At 39.4% G+C, this 17,021-nt stretch overlaps 1 protein-coding gene across 1 annotated transcript; it reads left to right on the top strand.

The window, feature by feature from the left end:
• The first annotated feature begins 7,597 nt into the window (after positions 1-7,597).
• On the top strand, positions 7,598-16,631 carry LOC141773714 (uncharacterized). The gene is made up of 5 exons (XM_074645681.1): positions 7,598-7,878; positions 10,045-10,132; positions 10,287-10,407; positions 10,548-10,723; positions 11,240-16,631. Exons 2-5 carry the CDS (start codon positions 10,130-10,132, stop codon positions 14,933-14,935), a joined length of 3,996 nt encoding a protein of 1,331 aa, XP_074501782.1. The 5' UTR covers positions 7,598-7,878; positions 10,045-10,129; the 3' UTR covers positions 14,936-16,631.
• Positions 16,632-17,021: the final 390 nt, after the last annotated feature.

A 17,021-nucleotide genomic window follows, 5' to 3' on the forward strand; every position in this document is an offset into this window, starting at 1 on the left:
GCCGAATATTATATTTTTTGAGCGTTGAAATGTGCTGTGAACACACCGAGCACACTGGCTTCCCATTTAACTCTGTGAGGAAATAGGAACCAGTCCATTTTTTTTTTGAAAAACTGACACTGTTTCCACTTTTCTCCTTTTTGACAAAGACATTTTCCACCGGCAGCTCCTGCATGAACAGTAGCTTGTGTCATGTAGCCTAGCCTGTACGTACAGTAAGCACGTGGGATCTATAATAGTGCATCCAGCATACGGCCTGCTACTCTTATCAGGACAGCGGGACCCCCAAATAGGAACAGCAGTGCATTTTATTGAAAAATTAGAATTAATAACTTCTCTGCAATTTTTGCACTTTGCAAACTCATCCAGTGGGCCGGATTGGACCCTTTGGCGGGCCGGTTCTGGCCCCCGAGCCGTATGTTTGACGCCCCTGCTTTATGACATCTTACAATATAGCCGTGAATTATTATTATTATCATGACATTGACAATGTCAGTGACTTGTGAGTAGTTCCACTTGACGGACTGCTTTATTTGAATCAAGACTTCAAGAGGTAAAACTATGTTGTTTTGGCACCATAAGAAAGTAAAAAAAAAAAAAACACCACTCAGAAATCAAACAATATGTCTCTAAATGTTTTAATTAATTCTGTTCAATTGTACTTACAGTATATTATATTTGCTAACATGAAGCTAAGAATAAATGTTGTTTCAAAGCCTTCTCCACACTTCCAAGAATAAAAAATAACTCTTCCAGGTAATATAATGACCCTATAGCTTTATGTTATGGACAACAGTTTTTAATGATTTCCACTTTGTTCCTGAGAAATCATGTTTTGATGATGGACGTCTCTAAATACTATAATACCTATAAGCCTTGGCAGCCGTTTGCTGTTAAAACAAGGCGTGAATCAGAGCGATAGTTAATTGAAAAAGCTTTGTCATTACAGTTGAGAACAAAACACAGCGCCATAGTTGCGGAATCCGCCCACAGTTGACACGCATACACAGCCACCCACTAACCCACCCACCCCTCAAGCAAGCTGCAGCTGACAAGACGCTGCTGCTGCTGCTCAGTGCTGATAAATGAAGAATTTTGCTTTGAACTGGAAAGAAGGCCAGCTATGAGGGGAATGCTGTTCACTGGCTGGACAACAAGTCTACAACAAGCTGGTTAGTTTGACTCATGCAAACACGACATCTGTGCTGTTGTAACAGTATAGAGGAGGTGTGTGTGTCAGTGTGTTTATGAGTGCATCTTTGTTTTACAGACCCCAGCTCCACAGGTATTCATTAAAAGGCACAAGTTTGGACCTGAAGTGGAGGCAGTGAGTGAAACATGAATCAAGGAGCCATGTTTTTTTTTTTTTTCCTTTCCCCTCTGATTCTAGAAAAAGCAGCCGTCGGCTAACAGACGTGTACGAACAAAGTCACCATAAACCCCTCACTCACAACTTACTGTAACTTTTTTTACTGTACTTTTACTCCACATAATGAGGTAAAAGCACTGATCATGTCGAGTGGACCCTGTCAGTGCTATACAGTATTATTAGATATTATTGATTTTTTCTTTTCCTTCTGATACATTTACAAGCAGCATTTTAATGTTATGGCTGGTTGAGATGGAGATAATTCTACTTCTTTTTTGGTAGTTTAGTCAATGGCAATGCATCGTATTTTTTAAAATGTATCAAATAACTTGTGTGAAAAAATCTTAAAGGCCCTGCACATAGTGCACCCACGCAAGTGATTTCACTTACGTATGTTGCCTAGTTAGTGCTGTGCTTGATTGATATCTCTCTCACCCTTCTGTTGAGTTTTGTACTTGCTGGCAGGGGCAACTTATCCTGTTATTGTTAGTAGCGCTCCACCTGACTGACTTGCAGCATCGCCCTGTCAGGGATTCTTTCACAACAATGACCGGCTCGCTGTACATTATCCCTTACGTAAAACATCTGTAAATGAATTCAGTTAAAAGGTAACTTTGGTATTTTTCAACCAGGACCCTATTTTCCCATGTTTTTGTGTCTAAGTGACTAATGAGGACAACTCAACGAAAAGTCTGAATGGAGCGCCATTTTCCGCGGTGGTCCACGGGTGAAAGTTATTCGATGCCATGGGGGGTTTCAGATATTGAGCGACCTATATTGGGCCCCGCAGGGGACTGCCAAATTCGGCCTGTTTTTCCCTTACCACACTATGGTCGGGTAAGAGTTGCTAAATTCAATATTCAGAGCATCAATATATCATCAACATCTATTGTCTATATAAAGATATTGAAGAGTAATGTCTACCTGAGCAGAGAATGAAGTCATTGTGAGAGGGGGGTTAAAATATGCAAATAACATTTTATATCATACAGATTAATTATTAGTACAAAGTGGGAATGGATGTATTATGAGTGGAGGGCATTGGCCCCAGATATTTGTGCTACACTCCTGTGTGTGGCTGCAATTCATCACAAATTAGACAAAAACTCATATTTGTAGTAATTTTATAAAAAATTAGAGCCATCCCATTTTGTATTGCAGGATACCACTTTGATTATCTCAGAGTCCTGGACATCTTGAAGCTTCCACAGAGATGTTTAGTTTTTATCCTGGGGCTGGTATGTGTCACATACATAGTTCCTACTAACAATCAGTCCTGACAATCTGCATGTTGAGCAGTGATGTAGTGGTGGTACATTCCTCCCATCTGAACAAAAGTCATCTGCCAGGTGAACTGGGAGGACAGAAACTGAACCCACAAACTGCTCAAATTCATTTACTTATCAAAGCTCACATGGTCATACAAATGCAAATAGCATTCCTACAAAGCTCCATCCTCACACCCGTACAGCTGCAACCAGGGGGGGGGGGACAAGGATGAGGCTGAATATCGTCCTTAAAACAGATTCTGCTTAAGTAATGGGTTCTGAATGACTTTGGTTGAGTTCAGTGGGTGGACCTCCTACCAGTTTTTGGAATGCCAATTCATTAATAAGTAAATAATTATAATCAATTAATTAAAAGTAGTTGAGCTGTGGTAAAAATATCAGGGCTTCCTCTTTGTTTCTTTTCCATTAGAGGTAGATTCTGAAACTGTGAGGAAAAACTAAAATACTTCTGGCCATAGTTAGCTTTATTTATGGGCATTTTGTGGATTTACAAAACCATGATCAAACAGCAACCACAACATGGTGATTCTGCTCGAGGTGTAACTTACACTATCAGAGCCTCCGTACAAGTTTAGGTCCTAAATTATTAGCCTCACATATACTGTAGGTAAATCTCAAAAAGGCCAAAAAAAAAAAGAAAAAAGATTCCCCAGGAGGATGTACTGCATGCAAATGCTTCCCATTTTTTAAAGGGTCAATCCACCATTGTTTCACATAAAGGTTAGTTGAGTCTCATCAGGAGTTCCATTCAGCCTGTGAAAACAATTGTATAATATCTCATGTGGATCTGGAGGAGCCTAAGAGAAGCTATTGGTTTCATTGTGGGAAATGTAGGTTGACCCCAGCCCGGTCTCACTGATTCGTTTAAGCCATGGATGTATAAAGAGAACTGGATACAGCGTTGGAGGCGGGGCCCCGTTCATTCCTATGAAAGTTGCTCAGTGGCGCTATTAGTGCATTTTACAACTTTTAAAACCTAATGATTTAAATAAGGACTATTACAGTGTTCGTACTGGGGAGTTGATTCACCTAAAAAAAATTGTCCGCTGAGTTACAGACGTCTCTTTCCCAATGTAAGTCTATGGGAAAAAGTCTTTTTGGGCCCAATGGCATCACGTGACTGACATGGAAGTTGCAATAGCGCCGTTTGGCCACTACGAAAATGGGCATCAATGACCGGCGCTCTTCCTGTGGGTTTGGTTGAGGCTGAATAGCCAATCAGAGGGATTTCTTTCGCCGATGGGAGCAGCCGCCAATTCAACACGCTGAATCGGTCGAACAAACTCGAGCAGACTAGAACCTATGGTGCAGGACACACCGAAAAAAATGAGGCAGACGGACGCTCACCGACGGCCCCAAACTGTCGGCTTGGTGTGTCGGGGCCTCTAAACCAAACTAGAGGAGCTGTAGCTGTGATTAGAACTGAAGTTCTTTTCCATGAGGCAGTTACATTATTTTGTCTCCCCACTGTGTTATTAGTGTTCTGTGACTCCGACCGTATGTGAAAGATGGTTGTTATAGACATCCTTCATTTAGGAAGTCATCGTGCGAGTAAAGGCGCTTAACTCGCTCCTCCCCTAGTTTCTAATGCTCATCGTTTAGCTATTGTCTTAAACTGACAACACCCTTCTCAATTTCTTCTGTGCACATTGTATTACACGTTTATTGGGTTGGGTAGTGACTCATGCCGCATTGCTTAAATATGTATCTTAGTTAGGAGAAAATGGAAGCAATAAAATCTTCTCTAGTATTTATTTCACTACCATCATATTGTATTCCATTAGACTGCCGTATACTTTGTAAATTCTTGTTGATTACATGAAACTGAAATGCTGTTGAAACACGGACCACACAAATTAGACCAAAGAAATCCAAATCAGATTATTTACGTAAAGGTCTTCAATCCTACTCACCGATCCTTTAAATAAAGTAGCAACAGTACAAAATACATTACTGTGAAAATACAGTAGTCTTACGCAAAGTACATTATAATCAGCCAAGTGTATTTAAAGTATCAAAGTAAAGGTATTAATTATGAATAATGCAAGTATCATTTCATGTAATTGTTGTGTGCAGGTGGAGCTCTGTAAAACAATAGGTTGTATAATACCATATATGGTCATTATATTAAAATCTTCATTTGCAAAATAGGAGAGATAAGAAAAGGAAAAATCAAACAATAGAAGACATTGATACCCAACTCATGTCTTTGTACTTGATGCCGCGGGGCTACGGACATTTTAGATGCCCCTTCCCTCCCTTCACAACGAACCCCCTGTCAGTGGACAGCGACAAATATCAAACGTGCCCTCCTCATCAGTAAACAGAATATGACACTCGTCATAATGAGACAATATCACCTGCTGATCTAGTGAAATGACTTTGAACATCACTAAATTTGGAAATTTCACTATATAAGAATTCAGGTTCTAAAGAATGTGACCTTTTCTCTACTGGTAAACATGAGAGTTTACGATGCTAACTGTCTGTGTTCATTGTTATTGGGCAATGTAAGACTAGTCTTGCTAGTCTGGGTAATTTGCAGTTTCCCCAGTACACTTTTCGATGCAGAAGACCATACAAGTGGCTTGAACTTAAAGATTTAAGTACTTGTCCCAGAATGTGTGCTGGAACATAGGGAAGGCATTTTCTTGCCATGGAGATGCCATTTTCCATTTTCCCAATAATCGTGTCAATGTGTTCTACCCATGAAAATGGACTATCTCTTATTAATCACAGAAATGTAACCGTATCCACCTGTGTAGGTTCACCATCCAAGTAGAGATTCAGTGTGGGCATAGATGACAGTTTCTGACTAAATCCCAGAGTAATGGATTTGCTTTTTGAGATGTTTAGCACCAACTTATTTAGTTTTATCCAATCAAAGAGCAAGTTTAAGTCTGAAGCTAAAACTGTTTCTAGTCCACTGCTAGTATTTGCTGCATAATACAATGTAGAATCATCGAACGTACATTTGTATACTTGCTTTATTATGCAAAACAGATGGCAAGTCATTTGTAAACACGGAATACAGGAGTGGTCAAGCCCTTTACAGTTAGACATGCTGCCATTGTAATACACCCTTTGTGTTCTGCATGAAAGATATCTCCTCATACATGAGATGGCACTTGGTCTGAATCCATAGTATTTTAGTTTACCAATTAAAGATCATGACTTTCTGTTGCCAATAGGTGGCGCTATGACTATGAGTCAATATTGCCATGTATATGTCCTCAGGCCTGGACTGCTATAAAGTAGGTCAAGTTTGGGGCAGATTGGACCAAGTACAGTCAAGTTACAACAGTTTGTCGTTTAATGGCGAATCATGCAAATTCTCCGCCACGCCATGTCAAAGCCGTTTCAGAAAAACCTCAAGATTTGAACAGCTTTTCATCACAAAGGTGTTAAGATTGTACTGACCAAATCTGAAGTTGATCGGGTTAAATCTGTAAGAGGAGTTCGTTAAAGTACAGTGCCTGGAAATGGTAAAAAAAAAAAACTAAAATTAAAAAATGGCCGTCTTCCTGTTGGGTTCACGGTATACCTCCAAGAGGCTTTTTTGTACGTCTCAACATGCTAGATATACCTACCAAATTTCATACATCTAGGTGAAACACGTCGCCGGGGCTACTCAATAGGGGGCGCTATCGAGCCAATTTGCCACCCGCATACGCAGAATCCATAAAACATATGAATTTTCACCACTTCTGATTCATGTGCAAAGTGTCATTCGTTTTTGAGCATGTTTAGTGATAAATGTGATTTATTTGCATAATAATAATAACAAACAGCGATTTCAATAGGGCCTCGCCGACCCCTGGTCGGTGCCCTAATAATAATAATAATATAAGTAAAATAATACTTCCTGTTACTATGGTATGAAATCATGTCTGCTTTTACTGTTGTTACATGCTAGTGTGATAATGAGTGTTGAATGATTTGCAAAGTCTTCACACACAACAATGGGAGCTTATTGCAGACAGGAAGCTCTGCAACTTGACTTTCATCACGTACAAAAATTAATCTAAACTACAGCAGCTTGGAATAATGAAAATATTATTTACATTGCTAAAAAGTAAGTTATTGTAATGGTAAAATCATGCAAAAAACACTGTTACAATCCTTTAACTACTACAGAGGCCGGGAGGAGCCATAGAGAGAAAAAAAAATATGTAAATCAAGGCCGTGGTTCACGATTTATTCATTTGTGCGCATGAGATTGTAATTCCTCAATTTAATAAAATTTTCTCCCATGTTTTGGTAAATTTGTCGAGATAAGTGTATATACAGAGAGCCAACACGACAGACCAGCCTCACTCCTCATTTACATCCACCAGTAACCATGAAGTTTTCCAACTGACCAATATATATAAAATATATATATATATAAAGTCAATTGCATCCTCCAAGTCAGTGAAGATAAGCTCTCAATATACTCACTCATTGCCTTTTTACTAACAATAATCCCTTTTGCAAAGCAAATGTTGTCAACATGTGTTGAAGTAAAGCTTCTTGAAAGAAGTCTCTAACTATCTACAACCAAATGCCTTCAGTAGGTGGCAGCTGGAATTTATGACTTGGCCTTGTCAACTGCCAAAATTATTTAATTATTAAATTCGTGCCCACAAATTAATCCAAACATGGTAGCGATTTAATCAAACTGAGGTAGCGAATTAAAACTGATATAGCTTATATATTTTTTTCCCTCTATGGCCACTCCCAGCCCCCCGTGAACTACTCAGAAGAAATGTTTAAATAACCCCAAATTCAATATGTCAGCTGTCAAAATGGCTGAAGTTAGCGAGCGAAGTGTTTGTGTGTGTGACACAGCGTTGCCACATGTTTTTTCTTTGTAAACCTGGTTAGTCCTGTTAAGAAGGAGTGGTGTGTTTCTCTCTGCTATGTCTTTCTCTCCTGTGCTTTCTAGTCAGGTTTCGGCTGCCAAAAGGCCTGCGAGATGCTCTCTGTGACATAGTTTGAATTTGAGGCGTGTGTGTGTGTGCGTGTGTGTGTGGGGGTGTGTGTGTGTGTGTGTGTTGTAAGGGGAAAGGGGGCATTAGGAGAGGCGGTACTGACCTAACCTGTTCTGCTGGCTTGCTTTGAGCTTATAGGCATTTAACTGGCAGATCCAACCCGTCCTGCCTGACAGAGCAGCAGTGATACACTGAGGAGACATCGCTCCCTGGGCTTTCTTTAAGGAGACGTCTGCAGCAGCATACGGTGAGTCCACAAATATGTTGTCTCTTTTTTGGTTGATGTGAGACTCCATGATGAGATTATTTGGGAGGACAATTGCTAAAATTAGGTCTTAAAAAGCAAGTTGTTAGTGACTTTAAAAAAATAAAATGTAGACACAGAGAGCTTGTGCATTATGAATTTTAATTTAAAATATATTTTTGATACATAGACAGGTGTTCTAGCTCTCTTCTTCAGATCAACGATGTTGTGTGGATCGAGGAAGAAAACTGTAACTTTATGACTTGCAAATATTTGGTGCGATGATACACACTGGGTTTAAAGAAATCTTAAAGTAGTAAAGGTGTCAGTTCTAGGTCCATATTATTGGCATATAACCTTATATAATTTTGTTTTTAAAATAAAAAAAACTTTAAAAGACGAGGATTTTAAATGGTGTTTTGATACGTCACGGCCCGGTTGCAAAGTCACGGTCTTTGGAAATGTGTTGCATTTACTGGCATTAACAACAAGTGAGGATTCAAAATAAGATGATAAAATTAAAGAATAAACATTAAATAAAATTGTATATTCAGTATTGCAAATAAATCTGTCAGTGTGACTTGCTTTTTGTCCTGGCTGGGACATACCAAACTCTGCAGTCATCTGACTCACACCCTGCTGTTAGTCAATGTGGTTGGCATCAGTGTCGATGTTGCCACCATCCTCATAGGATACACCTGTTAAGCACACGTTTGACAAAGTATGCATATAGAGCCTGAAGCCACTATGTACTTATGTCATTTGTTAATAATTCTATTTCCTGTTTCTTTGGAAATCTGTGCAGGACAGGAAATTCAGCGATTCTTAGGGGTGAGGTGATATAATACCCATAGTCCCCTGATGTGTGCCTATTTTGAGCCCTGATTCTATATATCCTTAGAAAAAATGCATTATGTATATCTGTCAACACGTTACTAATTACTTTACATGTTGTTAATGTAGCTTGGGAACCTGATTAGCTTTTGAAGGAGCGTCTGTTGTTGCATTAACACTGTTGGGTGTTGACCGATTAACACATTTTTTTGGAGCATTATTGGACAGTTTGGATCTTAGTGGAAGAAAACATCCTTGATTCCCTTCTTCTTCTTTTTTTGGAGGACTTGTTTCACAGCCCATGTATTACTAAACCTAAAGACTGATCTGCCGTTATTTATGCGACCATGCTGCAAGTGACTTACATCAGCATTTTACATGTGAAGATGTTGGGGTGTGGTTGAAGGGAGGGCTGTGTATGTGCACCGAGCGGTGTGGCATGTCAGTCAGAATGCATCCAAACCAACTGGTTTTAGATGCATACATTCCACTGAACAAAACCTGGCAGAGGCTTTGGATTCCTCAAGCGTGAGGCGATACGGTGTGTGGGCGTTGTTGTTGTTTCTCTGACAGTCAAGGTCAGAAAATGAAAGAGCCGCTAAAGACGGGCGAAAAAACTCTGTGCACAGGCAGGGATCTATGGGTGGAGGGATGAACTGACCCCTACTGAGAGCTACAGACAGCTGATGAAAATCATTTCTAGAATCTATAATGAAGATCTTCAGCTAGTGCTATATTCATACTACAACTTTTGATGGTTTGCACTATTGTCATCTTCAAAATCAACCTTCATGTTATGTGTTCATCTGGGGTCAAATATCATTTTAGGTTAGCTTGTACAAGTATACTGTAGGTTACATTGACATGAAAACAAGCCATAAATCAAATCAAACAGTATTAAGCAAATTGGTTAAATGTCTGTTTAGGTTTAAACCTAATATACATAGCGACACATACAAAGTACCTGACCTTTGGCAATACTACTTCTCAAATCAGTTTAACCGTAGCCCATCACCATTCCACATTCACTTCTATTATATTCACAGTGTGCATTTTTTTAACCGATTACATACTGGAAACCTAAACCGGGGCTTTATTAATAACATGAAAACCACGTTGCTGGCTGTATTCTTGGTAAGGAATCTAAATGGAAGAAGGAAAGGCTTTTCATGAACAATGATGATGAATTTCAATTTTGGTTACATGATCATTTGTTAAAATCCTTCTCTGCATCTTCATCTTCCATAAGGCACATAGCGTAGTTATGTCACAGATAATATGTAATAATAATGTCACAAATAATAACTGAAATTACTTTTCTCTGGTGTTTCACAGATAACTTCGCTGTGTTTTGGAGTGTCCATGGTTGTATTTCGGTATAAATTCAATGATATGTGGATGTAAATACAACTAAGAAATTATGGTAAGTAAAAACCAACATAAAACATCTAAATATGATATATGATAGAAATTGTCTTTATGACAAACTGTCTTTATCCTGATCCTATCTTTAGCTTGAAAAATTGAAAAATGGTGCCTGTCTCATCTTGTGTACTGTAAACCACTTTTAAACATAGAGCGGTGACAGCAAGAGTACAAGTTTCTCAGAAAGCCTGGTCCTAGACGACTCTGCGAAAGGAGTCGTCATTACCGGAATCACAGATGACACAGTCGCTGCAAAAAGCGGACTACAAGCAGGTGAGAGATAAACTGAATATTGCAATTCATATATTATTCTTGCTGCAGTTTTGCAAATCCAGCCAGTGTCTATAGATAAGGGACTTAAGGAAAAGATAGAAACAATGCTGGTTTTGATGAGTTGTTTCTACGTGTTCCAGGCGATGAGATTGTTGCAGCCACCATACACCTAGACCACCTCAGCAAAAATGAAGTGCTGAACATCCTGAAGGTCCTGGAGCCATATGATAACAACATAAAGGTTCTGACAAAGAAGCAGCTGAACGCCAGTGCTGGCCTTGGCTCCTTGGGATTAGGTCTCAAAGATCCGGCAACGGTAAACATCACAAGGATTGGTTCACCCAAATTAAAAAAGAAACACTTACTTCTAGTCGTGGGATTTCAAAAGTAGTTGCAATAAGTAATGAATAGTATGCCCTAAACTTGGGCATATACTGTAGAACCAAAACTATCTGCTTGGCTATATACCACAAGCGGTAAACTAGAAAATATGTTTTTTTTGTAATTTGCATGAGGGAGCCCAGTCTGATGTGAGCAGACTGTTGTATGGCCTATAAGCTAGCATTATTCTAGTCAAAGTCATCCTCCACTGATATGATGTTAGTTTCTCCTCTGCAATTCAAAAGTCCCATAACAAATGCTTCCTTTACACATTTTATTAATTAATGAATTATATTGGAATAAATTGTATTAATAGTAACAAGCAGCTGTCCGACACAGTGTCAATAATAACTGAGTAGTATAAACTTAACTGAGCTCATAACTGATTGATGACACAAGAGCTGCTTTAATCGATGTTAACCTACTTCATTTATCACTCCATTGTCAACAGATGCTCAACCTAAAGAAGGATCTGTCAATGGATGCATCAGCTGAGGCACCAGTTTTTTCCCTTGATGGCCTGAGTGGAAACCTAAATGCTGCACAGGGGTTGGGGGGTGAAATAGGTGGTCCCATTCTCAATGGAGACCTTCCCAGTCTCAGTCTAGACAAGCCCTCAGCTAATGCTGGTTCCAAGTTCTCAATGCCCTCCCTAGGACTGACTGGACCAGATATAAAAGGAGATCTAGATGGCACCTTCAAAGCACCTGATGTCAGTGTCTCAACTCCCAAACTCAACACCCCGAGTGCCTCACTCGACATTGAGAAACCAGGAATCAAGACAGGCAACCTGAAACACAAGGCCCCAAAATTTGCGATGCCACACTTCAATCTGCCTCATATAAAAACACCACAAAAAGAAATTGACGTTTCTGGTAATCTAAGTGCCCCTTCTGTCGGTGGGAATCTAGGGACACCAGACCTCAATCTGTCTGCCCCAAAATTAGATCTTCAAAGTCCAAATTTTGACCTAAATGGGCCAAAAATGGATCTGAATGGTCCTGACATAAATGTAGAAACACCAAATTCTGATATCGAGGGAGGCAAAATCAAATGGCCCCCATTTAAAAAGATGGATTGGAAATTGAAAGGTCCAAAAGTTAAAGGACCAGATACCGATTTAAATGCTGACCTCTCTGCACCTGATTTCAGCCTCACCACACCAAAGATTGACGGGGATCTAAGTGCAGACGATGTTGACATTAACCTTCCCAAATCTGACATCAAAAGCCCTGATCTAGATGTTCAAACCCCAAATCTTGACATTGATGCCCCATCTGGTAAATTCAACTGGCTTCATCATAAATGGAAGAAACCCAAATTTCATGGCCCAAAAGCTGATCTGGACTTAGATGCAAACCTGAACACACCATATGTTGATCCCTCTCTTCCAAAAGTGGGGGGTGAAATAAATGCCCCAGATTTTGACATTAATTTGCCAAAAGCTGACCTTAAAGGCCCTGATCTAGACATGCAAACCCCAAATATTGACATTGATGCCCCATCTGGTAAAATCAACTGGCCTCATCATAAATGGAAGAAGCCCAAACTTCACGGCCCAAATGCAGACTTAGGCATAGATGGAGACCTAAACACACCCAATTTAAATGTCTCAACTCCAACAATTGAGGGTGGCATTGATGTACCGAAAGCTGACCTTAATGGCCTCAATGTAGATTGCCAGGCCCCAGATCTTGACATTGATGGGCCATCAGGGAAAATTAACTGGCCTCATCGGAAGTGGAAGAAACCCAAACTTCATGGCCCCAAGACTGATATGGACCTTAATGCAGATCTGAGTACACCAGATGTTGATCTCTCCATTCCAAAAATTGACGGTGAGATTAGCACACCAGATGTTGATCTGAATTTACCCCAAGCTGATGTTGATGTTAAAGCACCAGAGGCTGGCAAAATCAGGTTCCCAACACTCAAAAAGCCCAAGTTCCTGCTGCCAAAGGTGAAAGGCCCAGATGTTGACCTTGATGCTGATGTAAAAGCACCTGATCTCAGTCTGTTTCCTCAAGCATCACTTGATGGACCTGATATTGATCTGAATTTACCCAAAGCTGATGTTAAAGCACCAAATGTAGACATTGAGGCTCAATCTGGGAAGTTCAAATGGCCTACTCTTAGAAAGCGGTCAGTCACAATTCCTAAGGTTAATGGTCCCGATGCAGATCTAGATGCTGATCTTTCAGCCCCTAACTTGAGTCTCACTGCTCCAAAGATTGATGGTGAGCTAAACGCACCAGATGTAAATCTAAATTTACCAAAAGCTGACCTGGAAAACATAAATGCTCCAGATGTTGATGGAAAATTTAAATGGTTCAACTTTAAGAAACCCAAATTTGGCACGCTAAGGGGTCCTAAGGGTGACATTGATGCCGATTTAAAAGCACCAGACATTAATGCCAGTCTTGACCTACCGAAAGGTGATGTGGATGCACCTAATGTAGACCTAAAAGCATCAGATCTCGCTTTTTCTTCACCAAAAATTGGTCTTGATGCACCAGATCTTGACATTAATTTACCAAGAACTGATCTGAAAGGTCCTGAAGTAGACCTTCAAACTCCAGAGGTTGATGCCTCAGCTGGAAAATTCAAGCTACCCAAAATAAATTTCCCAAAGTTTGGCTTATCGGGGCCGAGGGTAAACGGACCTGATCACAGTGTTGATGCTGACGGTGTCTCTTTTCCTGATTTAAATCTTAAATTACCAACAGCTGATGCCAAAGCACCTAACCTTAATCTGTCTGCCCCCACTATTGAAGGAGATCTCAGTACTCCAGATGTAGATCTGGATGCTGATCTTAAGACAGGTATTGACCTTCCAACCCCCAAAACAAATATCAGTGTACCAGACTTCAGTCTTTCTACCCCACAGACTAAGATTCCACATGTGAACCTTAATTTGCCCAAAGCTGCTGTAAAGGGACCCAGTCTGGCTCCACCAAAGCCAGCCCTCCAGGTACCTGATCTCAACTTGAAAGCACCAGATCTCAGCCTGTCTTCACCAAATATTGATGGAAACCTCTCAGCACCAAACATAGACGCCAGGTTTCTAAAAACTGAACTGGAAGCTCCAAGAATGGATCTCAACCTGCCCAACGGAACTGATGCACAGTTAAAAACACCTGATCTAGATTTTGATTCACATCTGGGTGACTTTAATTTGCCTCATTTCAAGCTTCCAAAACTTGGTCTTTCAAGTCCTGACGTAGAAATTCCCAGTCTTCATCCTTCAGTGGAGGCTGGAGTCGAGGCACCAAAGGTCAACATAGACGCTGCTATGGGAGATACCAAAGGACTCGACGCTCCAAATGTAGATGCCAATCTTGAAAAGTCCAAATTGTCAAATTTGAAGTTTCCAAAGTTGAACTTCCTAGGGAATAAAACAAAAGCAGCAGAGGTTAATACAAGTGCAGATCTTGAATTCTCACCTGATGTGAAGGTCAAAGTTCCCAGTGTTGAAGGAGAGATCAGTTCACCTGATGTAAGTGTTTCTGCTCCCAAAGTGCAGACAAGCCTCAACACACCTGAACTGGATCTCACAACTGAAGCAGGTGCTGAAGTTAAAGGTTCCCCAAAAAGTAAGCTAAGATGGCCCTTCAAATGGGGATTAAAGTCTGGTTCAGGGACTGATGAAGAGGAAAGTGGTGGTGACTCTGAAACTGATGTGTCTAATGCGGATTTGGAGGTTCCTGTATTCAAAATCCACAGACTGCCAAGGAACAGCATTGATGGCCTTATAGGAATTGGCGATACCTTAAGCTTACCAAAACTTGACACAGACGAAAAGGATTATGTCTTCAGCAAAGGAATCCGCTTGCCAATAGTAAACGCAACATCAAAAGCAGGGGAAAATATTGACATTATGGAGAGATTGAAAATGGCAAAGGAAAAAGTACCATCAGCTAACGCCTCAACGACCGAAGGGAAAACAGATATCGATCTGAACCTCGCCTCCCCGAGTCTTGATGTCGGTGCCTCTTCAGAAGCAGACTCTTCTTTGGTGAGAGGAGGTACTTTCAAGGTAGACAAGCCAGAGTCTGTCGTGAACCTGGTAGCCCCAGAAATCTCGGCATCAGATGAAAATGACAAGTTGTCACTGAGCCTCTCCAATATGCTTGGCCTTAATATCTAGGATTCTGATGCTGACTGATTCCTGTCAAGTAAAGCTAACCTGATAAGTAAAGCTTCAGTCCAGAATTATTGTAAATACATGTAACTTAACCAATTCTTTGTCTTAGTTTGTGACCATAAAGACAGATGTTTACTATTTGAGTCACACTTGCCACAGTTTTCTGTAGATAATGCCAGCTACTAGTGACGTGTGGGGCAGCATTTTTTAATACCCACCCGACCCTTTATGATAGCCGATCCGCACCGTCCGACCTGCAAAAATATGCATTAATCAACCATCCTAACCCGAGCTGACTATTGCACACAATGTTTCTATGAGTTATTAATAACTTACCTGGAGCACTGCTCATTCACTTTTTTGACCCGCCCAAACCCGTGATATTTTCTAGTAAGTTTGGCCCGAACCCACTAATCCGCGGGTTGTGGGTCGACCCGCACATCACTACCAGCTACAGTATCCTTCTTGTGTAATAACTTAAGGTAGCCTAGTGAAGAAACTTGTTTTTATAAACTATGTGTATATTTCTGTTATTTATATAAGCTTTTGTTTTCTAAACATTGTTGATTTGAAAGGATGTTACTTATTACATAACTGCCTCAGTATTGCACGTGATCACATTGAGCTGTTTAAGTGTCTGAGAAGTGCATTACTTTACCTTAAAATCTTTACATGATAAGAGAATAGTGTGTGAGTGTATTTGTTATTTTTTTCTTCAATAAGGAACGTTGTCGCTTCAATATGCTTGTGATTCTTTACCCTTTATTTTACAAATCTGTATTTACACAATAAGTTCCTATGAAGCTCCCTTGGGGGGAAAAAAACAAACGTAATTTGGTACTAATTATAGGACAAATAAGAATTTCCTTGAAATAAAAGCTTAAGTTAAACACAAACAAATATGAAATCATTATTGGAAACTACTCAATATAAGATGAATTGTACGCTAGTCTATTTAACAAATTTTATATCTACTGTTTGCTGAATAAAATTCTCTGTAGGATGCAATAGCAATTAATTGTAATTAACCAACTGGAAGTGCACCAACTGAACACTGTCTTTATTTTCCCTATAATTAGTACCTAATTACATAGTTCTTTCCAGGAAATTAAGGTGCTGTAATAATATTCAGTGTTGCTGATAAATAAGATAAACAAAGATCAAATTATAATTCCTCATTAAAAACAAAAAGGCTTTTGTACTGTGTATGTATATAACATTGAAGTCCATGTTGCATCTTTGTTTTTCTTTAAAAAAAAAAAAAGACTAAAGCTTTACAGTGTTTGACATGTTTATTTCATACTGAGAAAAAAGTACAATAATAAAATAATAAAATTCAGTTGTTTCTTCAAACATAAAAAACTGAATGACAAATAACATTGATGTGAGCGTTACAAGTTTTAACTGTAGTTTTGTTTTTTTCCAATTTAACAAATTAGATTTTTTGATTTTGTAGAATATTTTGTGTGCTTATACCAAATTAAGGAGATATCTATGAAATAATTATTATAGTTGTGAGAAATATATTAAAAAAAAGAGTTAATTTGTTCTGATATTGTCTACATTCCACTGCCTGAGACACAGCCAATGTGATGATTACTTAAAGGTTGTGACATACATCCTGTTAACAGGGTGTGTTTGTTGTATGAGTGTTATTTCAAAAAATAAAACAAAATATTTAATAAAAAAATAAATACTCTGCCATTTCCTTTGTGCTTTGTTTGCTATCCAGACATATACAGTTAAATGTACATTAACAGACTACAGCCATGCTAACGGCTCTGTGAGGCTGTACTTATGCTAACTTGAACATGTTAACATGCACATGATGACAATGCTAACATGCAGATTTCTAGCAGGTATAATGTTTACTATGTTCACCATCTTAAAATGACGTATTAGCATGCTAACATTTGCTAATTAGCTCTAAACATAAAGTACAGCAGATGATGATGATGATGGGACTGTCACTTCTGTAGGAATTTGGTCATAAACCAAATTATTGGACAAATTCAAATTTTGACCTCATGATGGCAGTCCAGAAAAATAAGAATTCATTCTGAGGGAAAAATGAATGCGTGCACCAAAT

This window comes from Sebastes fasciatus, chromosome 9 (assembly GCF_043250625.1).
Source record: "Sebastes fasciatus isolate fSebFas1 chromosome 9, fSebFas1.pri, whole genome shotgun sequence".
Lineage (NCBI taxonomy): Eukaryota > Metazoa > Chordata > Actinopteri > Perciformes > Sebastidae > Sebastes > Sebastes fasciatus.